Raw genomic sequence first — 16,643 nt, 5'->3', positions numbered from 1 at the left:
TGGAGAGTCGGAAGGTTTTAAATTTTTCCTGCGAATTCCGTCTGGGCCTCTCTACTCCACTTTCGCATCATCTACCAATATTATTTCTATTCAGTCTATACTAGAGCAATAAATGAGTAAGTGGTTCCTACTTCGGATTATTATAACGTTTTTGATGCGATAAGAAGTGGAACCTTCAGAAAATTTAACATGTTTGCCGGCGCAATTCGGGATTCTCTAAAACGCGCGTGTTCGAGTGTCACGAGTCTAAAGGACGCGAAATAGTGGAAAACCAGAGTCGCCGTCATTGAAATTTTTTCTTGTGTTTAAGGTGGGGAAGTGGAAAAGCCTCTAAGCACTCAGATCCTAGTGGTCCATTGTACTCGATTCCCCCTTTACTTCTTAAGTAGGTCTAGGTAACGGGAAGATACATTCCATCATCAGAGCGAAAGGTCTCAGCACGGTGGGTACCTCGGCTTCTTTCTCCGGATCAAATAAATCCCCGTTTGGAAATTTGCCAGAAGTTATTTGTTCGTTGTGCTGGAGGAGGAGAAGATTTTCTCAGTCGTATAGTCACTTGTGATGAGAAATGGGTTCACCGCTATACGCCTGATTCATAACAAGCGGGCAAAGAGTGGTAACTAAAACATAAGGCTGCACCAAAAAAGGCGAAGACACGATTGAACTTAAACTCTTTGTGGTTAACGACTCAGCCTTCAACTTTTTATGACGACGGAATCAGGGGGCTTCTAAATCGCTGGGAAAATGTGTTTCAATACAAGGAAACTATCTAGAAAAATAAAAAAAAAGAAATTATTTCGCACACAGAAAAATCATTAAAAAAAAAGTTTATATTTGACTGACCCTCTTACAATGCGGCAAAATGAAAACCATAAAAGGTCGAACGTAGGCCTGCATTGTCAATAGCATTTGAAGATGTTAAATTAAGGGTCCTTTTTAATCTTTAGCATTTTTCCCCCTCAGTAGCGAGGTCCATCGTTACTACAGAGGGCCCTTTGGTTATTTCCCATTGACCTCAATGCTCAAGCCAATTTTAATAAGTGAGCCATCGAAGGGATCATTCTCGCAATTTTCACACAATCGATACAACCCTTTATCTCTATTAAAATGATTCAGCGTTCACTGCCTTTGACAGCTAGCTAGCGCTCAGCACTATAGACAGTAAGAGGGCGGACGGCACTGCGATTAGATAGAACACCTGGTATGGAACGCCACTTCATTCAGTGTGAAGCAATTTCATTAGCCCAGCATTGGCTATTAGGAGAGTATTGATCCGAAATGATTAAACCGCTCAGTTTCAGGCAGGTTGCTGTAACTGACAGTGATAGTTTCTTTTTCATTAGGGCCAGTCATCTCAAAAATTTTATTTTTTAAATTCAGCCGAGGATGTTACTGCATGAAGCGATCATTCGACTTTTGGGTAAGTTGATCGAGATCAGCTTTGTTGGGAAACGATATGAAAACATCATCCGGAGTGTTAGATATCCCGTGTGACAGTGTCTATAACAAGAAAAAGAAGAGTTGCGAGGAAGCGGCTCCTTGCCAAACACTGATAGAAACGCAAAATCGTTTCGGACCGTGGTAGAACAATTTAAGTCAGCGCACAGATTTCTCTGACATTAGGTGTTGCTTCAACGTATACCATGCCATGTGGTCAAACGCTTTCTCTCGATCCAGGAATGCAGAGATTTTTCTCCATGGTTAATCATGCAATGTATTGTGTCGATAGTTCCAAAATTCTTGACAAACCCGGCCTAGTTCACGGTTATTTGAACAATGACGGCAATGCGAATGCCAAGACTACATTGACAAATATTTATGGTATGGGAGAACAACCGGATTGGAACGTAATTTGACGGTTTTTTATAGTTTTTGGCAACATTCTGTTGGACTACCTTTCTTTTTCCATAGGTCCTAACTTGTGTTTTCCTGACAGTTAGATGAGACCCTCCTCAATATAGAAGAAACCACTAAGCCAGAGTGTTGAGTCCCAACTCTTCGCTCTACTGCGATGTCTTCAGGTCCTTTTGCTTTCCCCGGTATACATCGTTTGGTTGTTTCTTCAATTTTTGTGGCGCTGACAACACAACGATCGCTTTCCGCTTTCTTATAAATTATTAAATATCCGGCTTTTATGGTCGAGAAACTTATGATAGAATTGCTTCTCCTCACGGACCTTCATTTAGACGTCGTCATGCCAAGTTTAATGACCCTTGGGAGCTTATTAATTGTATTATTAATTTAATCCGCGAACCAGTGCGTACTTCATATTATTTTTATGGTGACTTTATTTGCAGGACAGCAATCATCAGCCGATGTTGCGATGCAATACCTTTGCAGTCAATTACGCGCAAAAATGCCAAGAATATAGTTGATTTGCGTGTTGTTATTATTACTATAGAATGCGGGAAGATGAAACAGCCGTTTAATAAATCATGTATTGACAAGTACAAGGTCGCAAGTGTGGGTTAAATTGACAATACGCCTTGCATATTCCAAACACCGCCCCCCCCCCTTACCCTTAAACTTACGATGATCGGTCAAGGTAAATAAGTGAAGTAAAACCAAGCTAATGCACTCGGCTACCGTGAAATTGCAAAGCGATTAAATATAAACGTTTTATCACATCAATCAGTGGAGTAAATAGAACAATCATAATTTCTATGGTATCAATTCATGCAAGCAATCGTAGGCCTCCCGGCGTTCAGCATGATAATGTAAATAATAGACTTGTAAGTTTCTCGTTCAAGACAATAAAGAGCTGGAAAGCTATAGTGCAATTGTAAATTTCGCATCATCTGAATAAGCTTCAATAGTCATAAATAAAGTTGCTAGTTGAAGCAATGCCCGAGGCGAACCGCGTCTCTAGTTAAACGGACAACATTTGCTTACTTTCTTATCGATTCTTTCTTTTCCTTTTTGGTGCCGAAGTACTTGGTCCCGTCTTGTGGGTCTGTGGATATGCACCTCATATACCAGTAAAATATTCACTGAAAAGTTCTAGTGACCTTTTATTGCAATGCATCGCATGAAAATTTTTTGATGATATGGTCATGGAATGGGTCGCTTTATAACCACATAAGGGGAACAATTGACGAAGTGGGTAAACTTTTCAGAAAGTTGTGACAAGAAATGACCAGATACCATACACGTGTTGATCAAAAAGCGGAACTCCATTGCTAGTTATGAGAATTGTAAAGATAAGGACACATTCTGAGAAACTATTCAACTAAAAAATAAATAGTCTTAATTTACATACACTACGAACTATGTATAAATGGAATCCGTGTGTATCCAAATATTCTCACGTAACAATTTCACACAACCGTTCGCACTTGAAATGTAACGCTTCCAAATTGGGGCTTATTCAGTATCACCATTTCTGATGGATAAGTTTTTACAGGCACCGTCAGGGTTTTTGAATATTCGTATCAAATCGCGGCTATGTCTTTCAAGAAGAACATGGAATCTAATCTTTTACCTCATCTTTTTCAACTTAAGAAACAAATAGCAGCCATGATTGCCAAGCCCGTATTATAAAGGGGGTGCGCGATGATGTTTTATTCAAATTTCTCCAAGAAAGCGACCGTTTAACAGAAAACTACTAAATAAATAATACTCCCAAAAAATCAACTCCATAATCGTGAGTGTTTTACAATAATGGAATGCCCTTGCAATGCCAACCAAAATTAATTTCGTAATTAAAGCTTTCCCCTAGAACAAATACCGTCGTGATATTTTGAAACACGCTAATACGGAATCATTAAGTATGTCACAACAGGTGAATTTTCCTAGCGAAAGGAGAACAAAGGGATTGAAACAGACAATGTAGAACTAGTCATACCTGGCTTATTTCTTTATCAAAGCATTCAGAACTGAGGTAATAGGAGAGTTCCTCGAAACCCTGGGGCATGAAGCTTGCCTACCTTCTGAAAGAATTGGAAAATCTAATAAAATTCACTACATTCAATATTGCGTTACTGTGTCGATAAGACTAGTGTGCCAATTGATTTTGACCCACAAAAATAAGAGGATTATTGACAGATACACTTTTGTTTGGGGATAGAGTGGTGCTGAGCTGAATAACTTGAGAAGAAAATTACTTCTTCGGGGCATGCACAGACCATTCTTTTTCTTGGGTGATTACAAAATACTTTTTAAAATGTTTTGGCTAATCGGTTTCGATCGCAGAGCAGAGGCGATCTCCGAGACAGTAAACAAAATTCGTAGCCCTTTGCGGGCACGCTGCTCTGCATAGCAAAGGCACGAGGCAGCATCTGATGAGATCGACAAACAAAAGTGTGTATGTTTTACCTAAAACAAACAAAGTCCGGAGCTACTTTCGATCACGCTGCTCCATAAGGCAGAGATGCGAGACATCTTCTGATGAGATCGCTTTTGCGCCGTGACCATCTGACAGCATATATTCTCGGTTTAGTTATTTGGGATTCACCCTCTTATGGTGCGTGGAATTACATTATACAACACGGGTGTATCCCTTAGTTGCGGTAGATGTGTTAGAGAGACCTCGAATCCACTGGCATGACTACTAAACCTGCATTCAGTATAAACCAATACCACTGTACCAGTTACATCGAGGCTCTGATTCTGGTCTGCAATTCAATCAGTGCCCGAAAAGGAAAGAATTCCTACTAGAAGAACAAACGCCGGCTTGGTATTAACATTAAAGGAGTTGGATCCTCCTCATACAACAGTCCCACGCTAGTGCAAAAAGTTAGGTATAATCCTCAATCCTCCGTTACACCGCGAAAATAACAAAACACTCCGATCACCACATTAGATTCTCCTGAGTAATTTACAGAGTTTTCCGTTGTAATGCAGCGAATAATTAAAAAAAGTTGAAAAAGATTAAGACACTACCGAAAAAAAATTCTCTGGCTATTCAGGAAAATTTGTCCTGCAAAAAAGACGTAAAGTATTTATACAATTGTTTTGCAATATTTGAAAGCACTTTCTAACTAATTTTGTGCAGCGAATTCATGATAATAGGTAGAGCAGACTACTAAGGAATTGAACATTAAAAAAATAAACGTGGCGAAAAAAAAACCATAACGGAAATTGCCCTGATTGTGTTAGTAGTGTAGTCTGTTATTTTACTCAGGACCCTGTAAATTATGGTCAAAAGGACGGATAACAATAATTTACTTATGCACCGTTCGGATCGAGAACTTGTCCGAACGGAAAATTATTCGATTAGCATCTAACTGTGTTTCCCGATGGCTCAGCAGTTAGAGCCCTGGGCTGTCGTAGCGGAAGATCGCAATTCAAATTTCACTGGTTACATTGTCACCTACAGTATACTGTAGTCTACCGTTACGGTCTTGAATGAAGTGATCTAGCACACTCCAAGGCTCTGATGCAATTATTATTATCTAACTGTACACTAACCGCACGACAAATAGCAGACGAGGTGGGCACCATTATTAAGTTTAGAAATGCCATGCCATCAACTGCAATGAACACCGTTTCTTACAGAAGAGCATAAAGTCGCCAGGATGGTCTTGAAAATAAATAGCTCCCAATATGTAACAATGCCGCTTGAAGAGTTTAACGATAATTTGGCAAAAAAAGCAATTGCAGATTCGTTATTTACTTTTAAGTAAGACAATGCTGGAATTCACATTATAAAGTTTGTCAGGCAATACTTTCAGCAGAAACAGATTAAAGTTCTCGACTTCGTAGTAAAGTTTCGAAAACCAAACATTATTGGGACCATCTAGCCCGAATCGCTTACGCCAAATCCAAACAATTTCAATCCGCAAAGGGATTAGAAATAACTGCTACCTCCGCACCGGGCTAGATACTGAGAAAATTAAATAAAAGTTTACCGACAAATATTATGCTCAAGCATGAGATCTTCTGCGTCGATGATAGCATTGGACATAATGTGGAAAGGACAACTTTGACAGAGGGTCAGGAGTATCTCATCTCTGATCGGTTCGTGTAGAAAAACAAACATCCACAACCAAAATATAGAAGGAGTGAAAACAAAAGTTCTGACGGTGAAAAAAAAAGGTTAAGGGCTGGCAAACAAAGAATCCCTTTTGACCGCCGTTACCTACGGGGTTAACACAAGCGATGAGGAGATCCTATGGATTATCACACATACTTTCTAAAAGAATGATCTGCTATACGGGCCTTTAGCATAAAGAAGAATCAAACCTTTATTTGAAAATGTCGGAAACTTTTAGTGGGCAAAGTTTCCGCTAATAAAGTAGGTGTCCAATGAACCTGAGATATTGATGGGAGTACGGAAGGTCGCGGTTCAAATCTCGTTGGTGGCAGTGGGATTTGTATCGTGATTTGACGTCGGATACCAGTCAACTCAGCTGTGAATGAGTACCTGAGTCAAATCAGGGTAATAACCTCGGGCGAGCGTAATGCTGACCACATTGCCTCCTACAGTGTTCTGTAGTGTACCGTTACGGTCTTGAATGAAGTGCTCTAACACACTTCAAGGCCCTGATCCAATTTGGATTGTTGTGCCAACGATTATTATTATTATTATTTCTCCGATTGACTAGAATGACTCGTCGACGGCACAAATCAGATTCAACAACAATCTGCTAAACACATTCAAAACAAAAAACAGACTAAACAGGATGATTAACTGGCTCCACTTTTAGTCATTCTGACAACAGAGCACGGCATACACTTTCAGTAGATTTCAAAGCTACGCTGTGCTACAAGCCCAATCAAATAGTGGCCTACAAGGACGACATTATCAACATCATGGAAAGATCCTTCATAATATCTTTCCCAAGAGTACGAAACTTCGTGACAACAAATCAATTATGTTACGCTTTGGATGTGAAACATGGAACCCCACGCAAACATCTGAGAAAATGCTAAATATATTTGAAAAGAGAGTTCCGACAAGAATTATCGGCTCGAATTTATGGAAGCCGATACCGAATCAGGTACAACTGTAAGCTATGCGAAAAACATATAATTTTCTTCCAAGTAAATGGTCAACAATTATATTTAATAAAAAATAGATAATCCGTGTTGGTGTAAGCAATCCTGTCCGGAAGGCCTATAGTAGCAAAGTCTATGGTGGAAAAAGAAAACCCGGCAGACCTTGCCTCAGTTGGAGTGATGGCATAGACCAAGATGACTCGACACGAATTGGGGTGTTTGTGGCTTCTTACTAAGGCAGTTTTAGATAAGACACCGGTTTTTTTGTTCGTTGATGATGATTTTAAATGACTGGATCAGGTTTACAGAGAAATATTTTCATTTCAATAACTAGCTCAAAGTATTCTGCTAGTCACCTTGTCCCAGTTAATCTAATTAATGTATCGTTGGATCCTGAATGGTTAAGAAATTCTCTATCAGTTTCGAAGGGTAATAATAAATTGGGATGGATGTAATTTTTTGTTCTATCGCCCGAATTATTCTATACCATTAAACTATTTTCAAATGGAATCCCACTCTAATAAATATTATCTCTATTATTTCCAGGCTGCAGCTGGGTCTCCACTTGGCATAGGTTCCGACATTGGAGGCTCCATACGAATGCCAGCATTCTTCAATGGAATATTTGGTCACAAGCCATCACGAAATATTGTTTCAAACAAAGGCCAATACCCAATACCGAACTGTGAAGAACAGAATTCATTCCTAGGAATCGGACCAATGTGTCGCTTTGCCGTCGATCTTAAGCCAACATTAAAAATCATAGCCGGAGAGAATGCTAAACTGTTGAATCTCGACGCTCCCGTTAATTTGGAAAATGTGAAGTTTTTCTATCAAGAAAGCGACGGTGGTGGATTTATGATATCACCAGTTGACGCTGACCAACTTGCAGCACTACAAAAGGTTGTGAAACACTTCGAAAGGGCGTTCAAAGTCAAACCTAAGAAAGTACAATTTGAACAATTCAAACAAGCAGCAACCATTTGGCTTGGAAATATGGCGGATAATAGTGGAATAGACTTTGCAACGCAACTGGGGAATCTAAAGGAACGTATAAGCCCCGGCTGGGAGATGTTGAAATGGTTTTTCGGTTGCTCCAAACATACTTTTGTTGGTCTTTTAACTTGTTTCGCTGAGGACAATGGCGTTAAATTTGGAAGTGAGAAACATAAGTATCTTGTGAAAAAACGTGATGATCTACGAGTGGAAATGCAAAAGATGTTAGGCGACAACGGAGTATTTTTGTATCCGACACATCCAACCGTAGCACCGTACCACAATGAGCCTATTGCACGGACATTTAATTTCACATACACAGCTATAATAAATGTATTGGGTTTTCCGGCGACGACGATACCGCTTGGATTGGGAAAGGAAGGATTACCATTGGGTATCCAGGTTGTGGCTAATTTTAACCAGGATCGACTATGTTTGGCGGTGGCAGCGGAATTGGAGCGTGTGTTTGGTGGTTGGGTTGCACCTGAGATTCTTGCATAAATTAACAAAACTAAATGTGAATGTGTTTATGTTGATTCTATTGTTGAAAATAAAATTGAATTTAAAGATAATTTTGATATATATATAATATATATTTTATAATAAAATTTGTAAAGAATATTCGATAAGTGGAATAAACAAAATTGCTCACATATGGTTGATTATTTCTTGTTAGCCAAGTTATTTATAATCCCATTGAAATTTCATCCATTTCTCATATAAAATACGTAATGTGGCTTACTCTTAACCTTACTAGGCAATTATGCCAATAAACAATAATTTGAAGACACTCACTCAATATAGAGTGCCACATGCCAAGAGCCCTAATACTAACGTCTAAAAAGATGGTAAAATAAAGACCTTTTTTCTCACCCTTCCTTATCGAGGTCAAAATTCAAAATATGTTTCTTGTGCACTTGACATTAATGGAAAAGAGTTATCTGCCATCCCTATTGATTTTGCGTAATCAACACCCACTTTGGTTAGAGAAGTTCTCCTTTAATATTAACTTCCATGCATTCTGCCCACAAGAACCAAGAACTCAAATAGTCAAGCTGGAAGCGAACAATGTGAAGGTGAAGTGTTCTTTTTTCAGGAAATTCCAATGAGTAGTCAAGCAAATCACCAGAGAGTGTCCTATAAATGTCGACATGGTGGATGAAGGGTATTTTAGTGTGCTATTGATCATTAAGCTCTCATTAGCATCAAGCGAATTAAGAGCAATGGAGTTGGTGTCCTTGTTTTCTTTTGTCCTAAGAAAGATATGCAATGCATTCAAAAAACTGACAAATGATATTATCATTTAATATTTATCATGAAGTTTCGTTTATGGGTTGCACTTATTTTGTAGCCAGTTCTTAAGAGAAAGCAATCGGAGTAATTATAAAATTTCTGAATGGAAATAAATGATATCCAAAATATTTTAAATGATAAATGAATCGAGCCAATGAGTGATTTTTCCGTTCTAGGAGAGTTTTATGAGATATTGGAGGATGATTGAAGGGAAAACCGACTGCCAACAAATATATTTGAGGGAAATGTTGAATGTTTGTATCTATTCCTCATTATCCAGTGCTCAGTATGTATAAGTGGATGACTAAACATGTCGAAGATGATGTGTCGCGAATGAAAAAGATGTGTGGTGTGTTAAAAATTGCGGAACTAATTTTGCACACCCGCAATTTTTAACACACCAGCAGAAGAAGCTGTGAGGGGAACTTGATCTGTCAACTGCTAAAAAGCTCAATTGAGAGATCACGAAAGTGGAGGACCTGTGAGGGTGTAGTGTGAAATCAAAACTATCCTTCTACTTTGGGTTCCTGGACATGAAAAGATAGAAGAAAATGGATGAAATACTACTCTGAGGGGATTTCGCACTTCATGATGTTAATAATTCTTCGATTTTTTAGGAGTGTGCTAATGTGAGGCGCAAGCCGGACGAAAAGGGAAAGAGGTGATTCCCCAGGGCCTGGAATAGAAACCTTATCAAAATTAGATATATATTCTGGTAATATATTAGTGTTTCCTGTTCACTCTTTGGTGGAGTATAGGGGCACCCACACAGACTGTGCTTTAGTCTCATTATCATCACACTTGATGCTATGCAAGTAATAATGGGGGATTCGAACCCAGAGCAACGAGATTGAGAGACTGACGCTTTACCGTCTCAACTATCGCGCTGTTGCTGCTAATATAAAAGGAGCCTTATTTACCTTTAGCTCGAATTTTTTCGTTACGATCCTGCTCATATATGAGTATTTCGCGGGATCATTCACAAAGATGTTTATTAGTCGGTTCAATCCAGAATTTGTGGGCAAAATATAAAGGACCTCGCCAATAACTTGAATTCATCTTCTAAAAAAGAAAGGATATTTATATAACAGTCACGTTGTTGCTAGGACAAAATACGCAGAATTGAGATAGATGTTAATTGAAGCAGAAAAACAAAGTTACTTTGACCTCGATTTGAAGAGACTCCCAGGGTTTGCATTTGCAAAACACTTCCGACATAAACCCTATAGACATTTTTGCAATAATGTGTGAATCACAAAGTGGTGGAGTTGCAACATGAGCGATCGACGGCTAAACTGTAGGAGATTGCAAGGAGTAGCTGTAGAAAACCCAAGAAAACGCATCTCATTGTTAGGTTTTATAACGATTAACAAAAGAGATATGAATATGTACCGAAAAGGTGGTCCTCGTACCGTTGTTGGACTGCCATTCTTTGCTTCAATAATGCATAACATGTGTTATGTTAAATTTATCTCCATAGCGACCACAAGGTAATTTAAACTGTAAATAGGGAGAGAGCACGCAAATGAACAACGTTAAAAAATGGCACTGTCAAGCTTACTAGCGAAAACGATGGTCCGGCAAACTTTTATAGAAGTATGGATAAATCCGACTTTAAAGCCGCCTATGGTCGCATAGCAAACTGTACATGGCCATGAGAGAATTCGGTATCCCGACGAAATTGATAAGACTGACTAGGTTGACCCTGACCAATGTGCGAGGCCAGATAAAAGCAACCGGATCACTTTCAAGACCATTCGACATAAACAACGGTCTACGACAAGGGGGGTGCCCTATCATGCGTCCTCTTTAACCTGGATCTCGAGAAAGTGATCCGTGATGCTGAGGTCAATGCAAGGGATACGATCCTCTTTAAGTCCACCCAACTACTGACCTATGCTTACGATATCGACATCATGGGAAGAACGACTCGAGACGTACAAACTGCCTTCATCCAGATCGAGCAGGCGGCAATCGAGGCGAGATCTTGGGCTGCACATTAATGAAGGCAAGACAAAATATATGGTGGCAACGTCAGCACCGAAAACCAACCGACCAACAAAATCAAACCGCACTGTTCAAACGGGAAGAATAAAGTTAGGAGACTACAACTTTGAGACCGTTGATAATTTCTCCTATCTAGGGTCGAAAATCAGAACCGATAATAGCTACGATGATGAAATCCGCGCACGGTTGTTGGCAGCCAACAGAGCCTATTTCAGCTTACAAAAGCTGTTCCGCTCGAAATGTCTCACCACAGGATCAAAGCTCTTACTGTACAAGGCAATGATCTTGCCAGTCCTCATGTATTCCTCGAAGACTTGGGTTCTTAGCAAGACAAATAGCGAACTCTTGGCGGCGTTCGAGAGAGAAATCCTCTGAAGAATTTTTGGCCCCCTACATGAGGATGGACGATTCCGTAGCCTACATAACGATGAAATCTATGAGCGACACCATGACCGTCAAGTTGTCGATAAAATCCGGCTCAATAGGTTACGGTGGGCGGGTCATTTAATCCGTATGGATGAGGATGATCCAGCCCGGAAAGTTTATAAGGGCATATCTATGGTAGAAAAAGAAGAGGAGGCAGACCCTGCCTGAGATGAAACGATGGCGTAGGTCAGGACGCCAAATAGCTTTTAGGGATATCGAATTGTTGGACCTCGGCGCAAAACCGGAATGTCTGGAGTTCCTTATTAAGGCAGGCCTAGACCCGATACCGGTTGCCGTTGATGATGATGGATAAGTCTGCTACAGAAATAGGCAAATGGATCTTTCCATAGAAAAACAAATACTACGCAATATTGAAGAGATACATGTTCCCCAGCAGAAAACCTTATTATTGATGGAATAGTGTGCTGGCTAATGTTTGTTAGTCCCGAACAATTAAACACAGAGCGGTAGTTGGCAAAAGAAAACATTTACACGAAAAAACCTCAAATTCGATTTATAGCCGACAAGTTTATATAAGGATTTACTTTCCTTTAATTTTGTTATGCTAAGCGAACATATTGAACTTACGACTCTCCCGGGCCGACTGAAGCCCAAGGCAGGGTAATCCAAGGCCCCGAGACCCACCGGACCCAGCTAAGGGTTCGCGGGTTCCTGCGGCATTTTCGCTCGGATAAAGGAATAAGTGCAATTTTTTTTAATCCCTAAATTAACACGCGATTTCCAACAATGACCACTCGGGCTCCACCGCTCGACTATCGCACTTTTGAGACACAAGACAAGGCTCAGAAGAAACATGCAACTACGATCTAATTGCAGAAAAAAATCTACATCAATCAACACCATTTATACGGACTACAATATATTATAGTACTTGAAATTTAAAGGTGATGTTCATATTTTGTTTAATATTTGAGTTTTTGTACACATTTGAATCCCAAACGTCACTTAGGATTTATGATTTTTTACGTTGTGGTGGCGCAAGCACGATTCGCGGAAAAATAAGATATTTCCTTGTAAATCAACCTTTCCCCTCCTCCCTTCTAACACGCGAAACTCACATTCACACTAAAAAGGGCATTCCCCAATATACTAGCCTGAGGATGCCAAGGCAGGGTGGGAACCCCAAAAGCCGCGCCTCGTGCACATCTGATACAGGAGAAGCATCGATTGAGGATGCGATACGTCGTGAATCTTCCCTATCGACCGCGGGACTCAGCTCCAAAGTTTTACGGTTCCACACGCACGATGGAGCCGTTATTTTTTTGTTTCAATTTCCAGCATTAGCTTGCGAGTTTACTTCCGTTAGCTACGCCTGGTATCCCGACGTTTGTTGTTCATTTTTCAGGACCACCTACATTCCCGCGACTGGCTACTAAAGAAACAAGCCAGCGCGTGGCGACGGAGCACTTCGGTGGAACTTCAGTATTTGCGAGCGGACCTTCACGATCAATTTCATCTAATTTTTAGGTCTTTGAGATAGCTCTCCCCTCTTGATCGCCTTCAGCATTCCACGGTGGTCTATCGCCATTGACCAATCTAACATTAACTCACTACAAACTGGTAAATCCTAATGAACCAACCTCTTATTCTCCCATATATTTTTGAAAGACAATGGGAAATGTGCTGGAGCAGGTAGTAGTGCTCTGGGTTGTTGATGGCCTGGAAGCTATTTATGTAGGCAGTAAGACCTCTGTTTGGTGATCTTATTAATGAAACCATCAGATTTGGCACCAACTTGACTGAAAATGTGTGGATATGAGCATTTCATCTAATTCGATCACCTTGAGTCAAATTGGTAGGCCGTTAGCCATTTTCCTAGCATCAGGTTGTTTTTGTAAGCAGCTAGCCGGAAAATCTACAGATCAGATACGATATGATAATATAATATAATATAATTTTCGTTAACATTCAGCACTACATCGGCCACTTTTAGTGTGGAGTGGAGTGTAGGGCAGTACAGTGGAGTGGAGTATAGGGCATCCACACAATCAGACTGTGCTTCAGTTTCACTGTCTTAACGCGGTCACTTTTAGTTTGCCAGTAATTGAGAATGATGACAACTGAGGTGTTCAATCTGAAGCAGATCCTCTGTAGGGTCCAGGTCAAGATCATGGTGAACGGAGGAAGTATATGGTATACTCTAAGGTTGCTCACACCTGGGGAAAGGAGGGGTTGATTATTCTTAATTTTCTCAAAGCTGCGGACTGGCAACACACATCGAAATAGCTGGAGATGAAAAGATAATAGAAGGTCCCGCTTAATTTTCATCTCCAGCCCAGAATTCTTTCTACAGCCCTGATATTTCCCTATGGCCTGAATAAGCTACAACGGCTGCGGGATAAACATCCTCATCTGGATGTTGTCAACCAAAAGAATGGAGGTAAAATTCATTTCAGACATTTAGCAGAGTGTAACCGTTCGGATCCCCCTGAACCAATATGCACAGCCTTAGCAAACTACCTATTGGTATGTACTTACTCGCCTCTGCTAGCTAGCTCAAGATGATGGGCCAAGTCCTTGGCACGTCGATACCTCACACATTATTATATTAAACCCAGTGTTCCAGGTCTACGGTACTTGAACCAGAATAAGCCTTCAAAGCTTCAATATCAACAGAAATTATTATATAACAATACGGCTCGGAATGAAATAGTAGAAAGTGAGAAGTATGACGAATTGCATTGATTTGCGACGGCGACGGCCCCAAGTCCGTTTGAAAGGGGAGGAGGAAAGAATCACTAGGCTTTGAAAATCCGAGCCGGCTAGACTCTCACAAGCAGCAGCCTCATTTCTGACAGCTGCCATGGGTGTTTCCTTTAAAGATGACAAAATATCAGAGAGGCTATTAATCATCCTGAAGTAATGTCTGCCGAAAAAATACTGGGATATCGCCCGAAACCAAGGTTTAATAATCAAAGTTTTGGGGATAGGCTCCTTCATTTGGAGCGCATCAATGAGGCTGCCTTAAAGTGGCACCTCAGATAATGCGAAATTTTGGTACTGGCGTTCGGCCTAAGTCCACCATTGTGAAAACGGAGCTGTGCAAGATAGAGTATGTTGGATACCCAGCCTCCGAAACAAGACAGGGGGATCATTTGCACGATTGTTGAATAGAACTTGATTATTGGCCTCGGACACTGGAGAATAAAGTTCTTTAAAGCCAGAAAGCATAAATTCACAAACGTGCACCATCCCAAAGCCTTTTTTTCTCTGCCAGCAGAACTATACTTATATCCTTCCGGTCTAAAAGCCATGAGTTCGATTTAATAAAAACTGCGATGAAAGATCCAAAGCCCGAGAGCCTATGTTTTAATGTCAAAATTGTTAGAAACAACCATGCCGAGACAGTTTTGTTTTCAGGGCCTAGTTGCGGCCGTCTTGTAATACTAGTTTATCATAAAAGGAAAACGCAATATTTGCCTCTGAGTACTTAACCTATAATTCTTTGTGTCCACCGGCAACGCACGAACTGAAGGATCTGGTATTTGTTAGGGCGGGTAGCAAATGCAAAGGAAACAAGCTATTTGATTTCATCGCTTCATCTGGTCTCACAACAGCGAACGTAGGATGATAATCGTGTTGCCTAGAAGCAGTAACATAATTAATCTAATAATCTGTATTTCAAAGATATGAAGAATTGATTATTGACCCGAGACAAACACAGTAAAGCGGCTCCCTGAAGCCGAAGCATGAAGACTGGTTAAAAATCAGCAATTTTCAGCGTGAATGTAAAAGACTCGTATAAAGTTCGAAGCGAAACTTCTTCAGAACTTCCATCTGAAAGCTGTACAGAATCCTTAAAAGAGATGAGTTGACCAAGCTCACATTTCAACATCATTCCCAGAGAGTGGAAAAAGAGAATAATCGTTAATATTCCGGAAAAGGAAGGAATATTTGCATGCTTCATGCTGTCACGAAAATAATAGCTAAAATAATCCTGAAATGCACCCAGCAATTTCTTCAAGGCTTGATTTACACAAAGCAGGCTGGCCGTTCTGGTTCCTTCTGCACTGACCCCTTGAACACCCCACGGATCATTTTGGAACAGTACACGCCGTTCAGATTCCCGCTTCACTTGCTTTTCATCGATTTCGAGAAGGCTTTTGATAGCGTAAACACGGAATGTATCTGGACTGCTCTGGGTAGGAGGAATATTCCAGAGAAACTAATACCTATTATCAGAGCATCCTATAATGGTGCAAAATGTCACGTCCTCTAAAATCTCAGAGGCGTAAACACATGTGGACATGTTATTGAGAAAGCGGGTGGGGCGGTGGGATACACCTCTTTGCAAAATGGGCGACAAATGAAGAAAAACGATGCAGGAAGCGCGCAAGTTTCTCGGAAAATTGTGAAGAGAGCTGAAGGACCTAGCCAGAAACTAACAGCGTGGTTGACACGGTATGCCCCATATAGACGTCTACGGCAACAATAGACATAGACATGATGATTTAATGGCAAAGTTGATACTTGTAGACTCAATGCTCCATACTTTCGTTGTTCAGATGCTGTTTGAAGAAAACTTAGCGACAATTTAAAATCCTCGGGAAAAAACAATGTAATCAATTCCACCATTGCAGAAAGATCATCTGAAAAAATACATTAATACTCATGAGGTAAAACACTAATTAACTCACAATTGAGCAAGCCTGTTCTGAGTGATGTCATGGGTCCAAAAGTTCAATTATATCGTGATCCCGGGTACGTGCGTGTGCTTCAGTTCCGAGTATTTCATCAGAGCAGAAACACTGCAGACGAAACTTACTAGCAGCACTGACGTAATTCACTTAATTTTTCACTTCCATATCCTATTAGACTCCATTGGACCATAACACGTTGACTCCGAAATCCAATCATAAGAGTCACCACCGTGATAAGAGCAGAAACGACACGACATGAGGTTACTAGAACGCATAAAACCTGTGGATGGATATACGAGTATTTCCCCCATAATCGCAACT

At 40.4% G+C, this 16,643-nt stretch overlaps 2 protein-coding genes across 2 annotated transcripts in view; one reads left to right on the top strand and one right to left on the bottom strand.

Moving 5' to 3' along the window:
- LOC119654688 (fatty-acid amide hydrolase 2-like) overlaps positions 1-8,588 on the top strand; it is a 43,297-nt gene extending 34,709 nt beyond the window's left edge. Inside the window, exon 6 of the mRNA XM_038060198.1 lies at positions 7,486-8,588. Coding sequence (XP_037916126.1) covers positions 7,486-8,436 — 951 coding nt within the window. The 3' untranslated portion in view covers positions 8,437-8,588. The remainder of the gene's footprint in view (positions 1-7,485) is intronic.
- Positions 8,589-15,897: 7,309 nt separating this feature from the next.
- LOC119654028 lies at positions 15,898-16,447 on the bottom strand. Its single transcript, XM_038059190.1, has 2 exons — positions 16,320-16,447; positions 15,898-16,271 (listed from the first exon to the last, which is right to left on the bottom strand). Exons 1-2 carry the CDS (start codon positions 16,348-16,350, stop codon positions 15,898-15,900), a joined length of 405 nt encoding a protein of 134 aa, XP_037915118.1. The 5' UTR covers positions 16,351-16,447.
- Between the last annotated feature and the right edge of the window lie 196 nt (positions 16,448-16,643).

This window comes from Hermetia illucens, chromosome 4 (genome assembly GCF_905115235.1).
Source record: "Hermetia illucens chromosome 4, iHerIll2.2.curated.20191125, whole genome shotgun sequence".
NCBI classification, from domain to species: Eukaryota; Metazoa; Arthropoda; class Insecta; order Diptera; family Stratiomyidae; genus Hermetia; species Hermetia illucens.
This window is presented reverse-complemented; position numbering and strand designations above follow the sequence as displayed.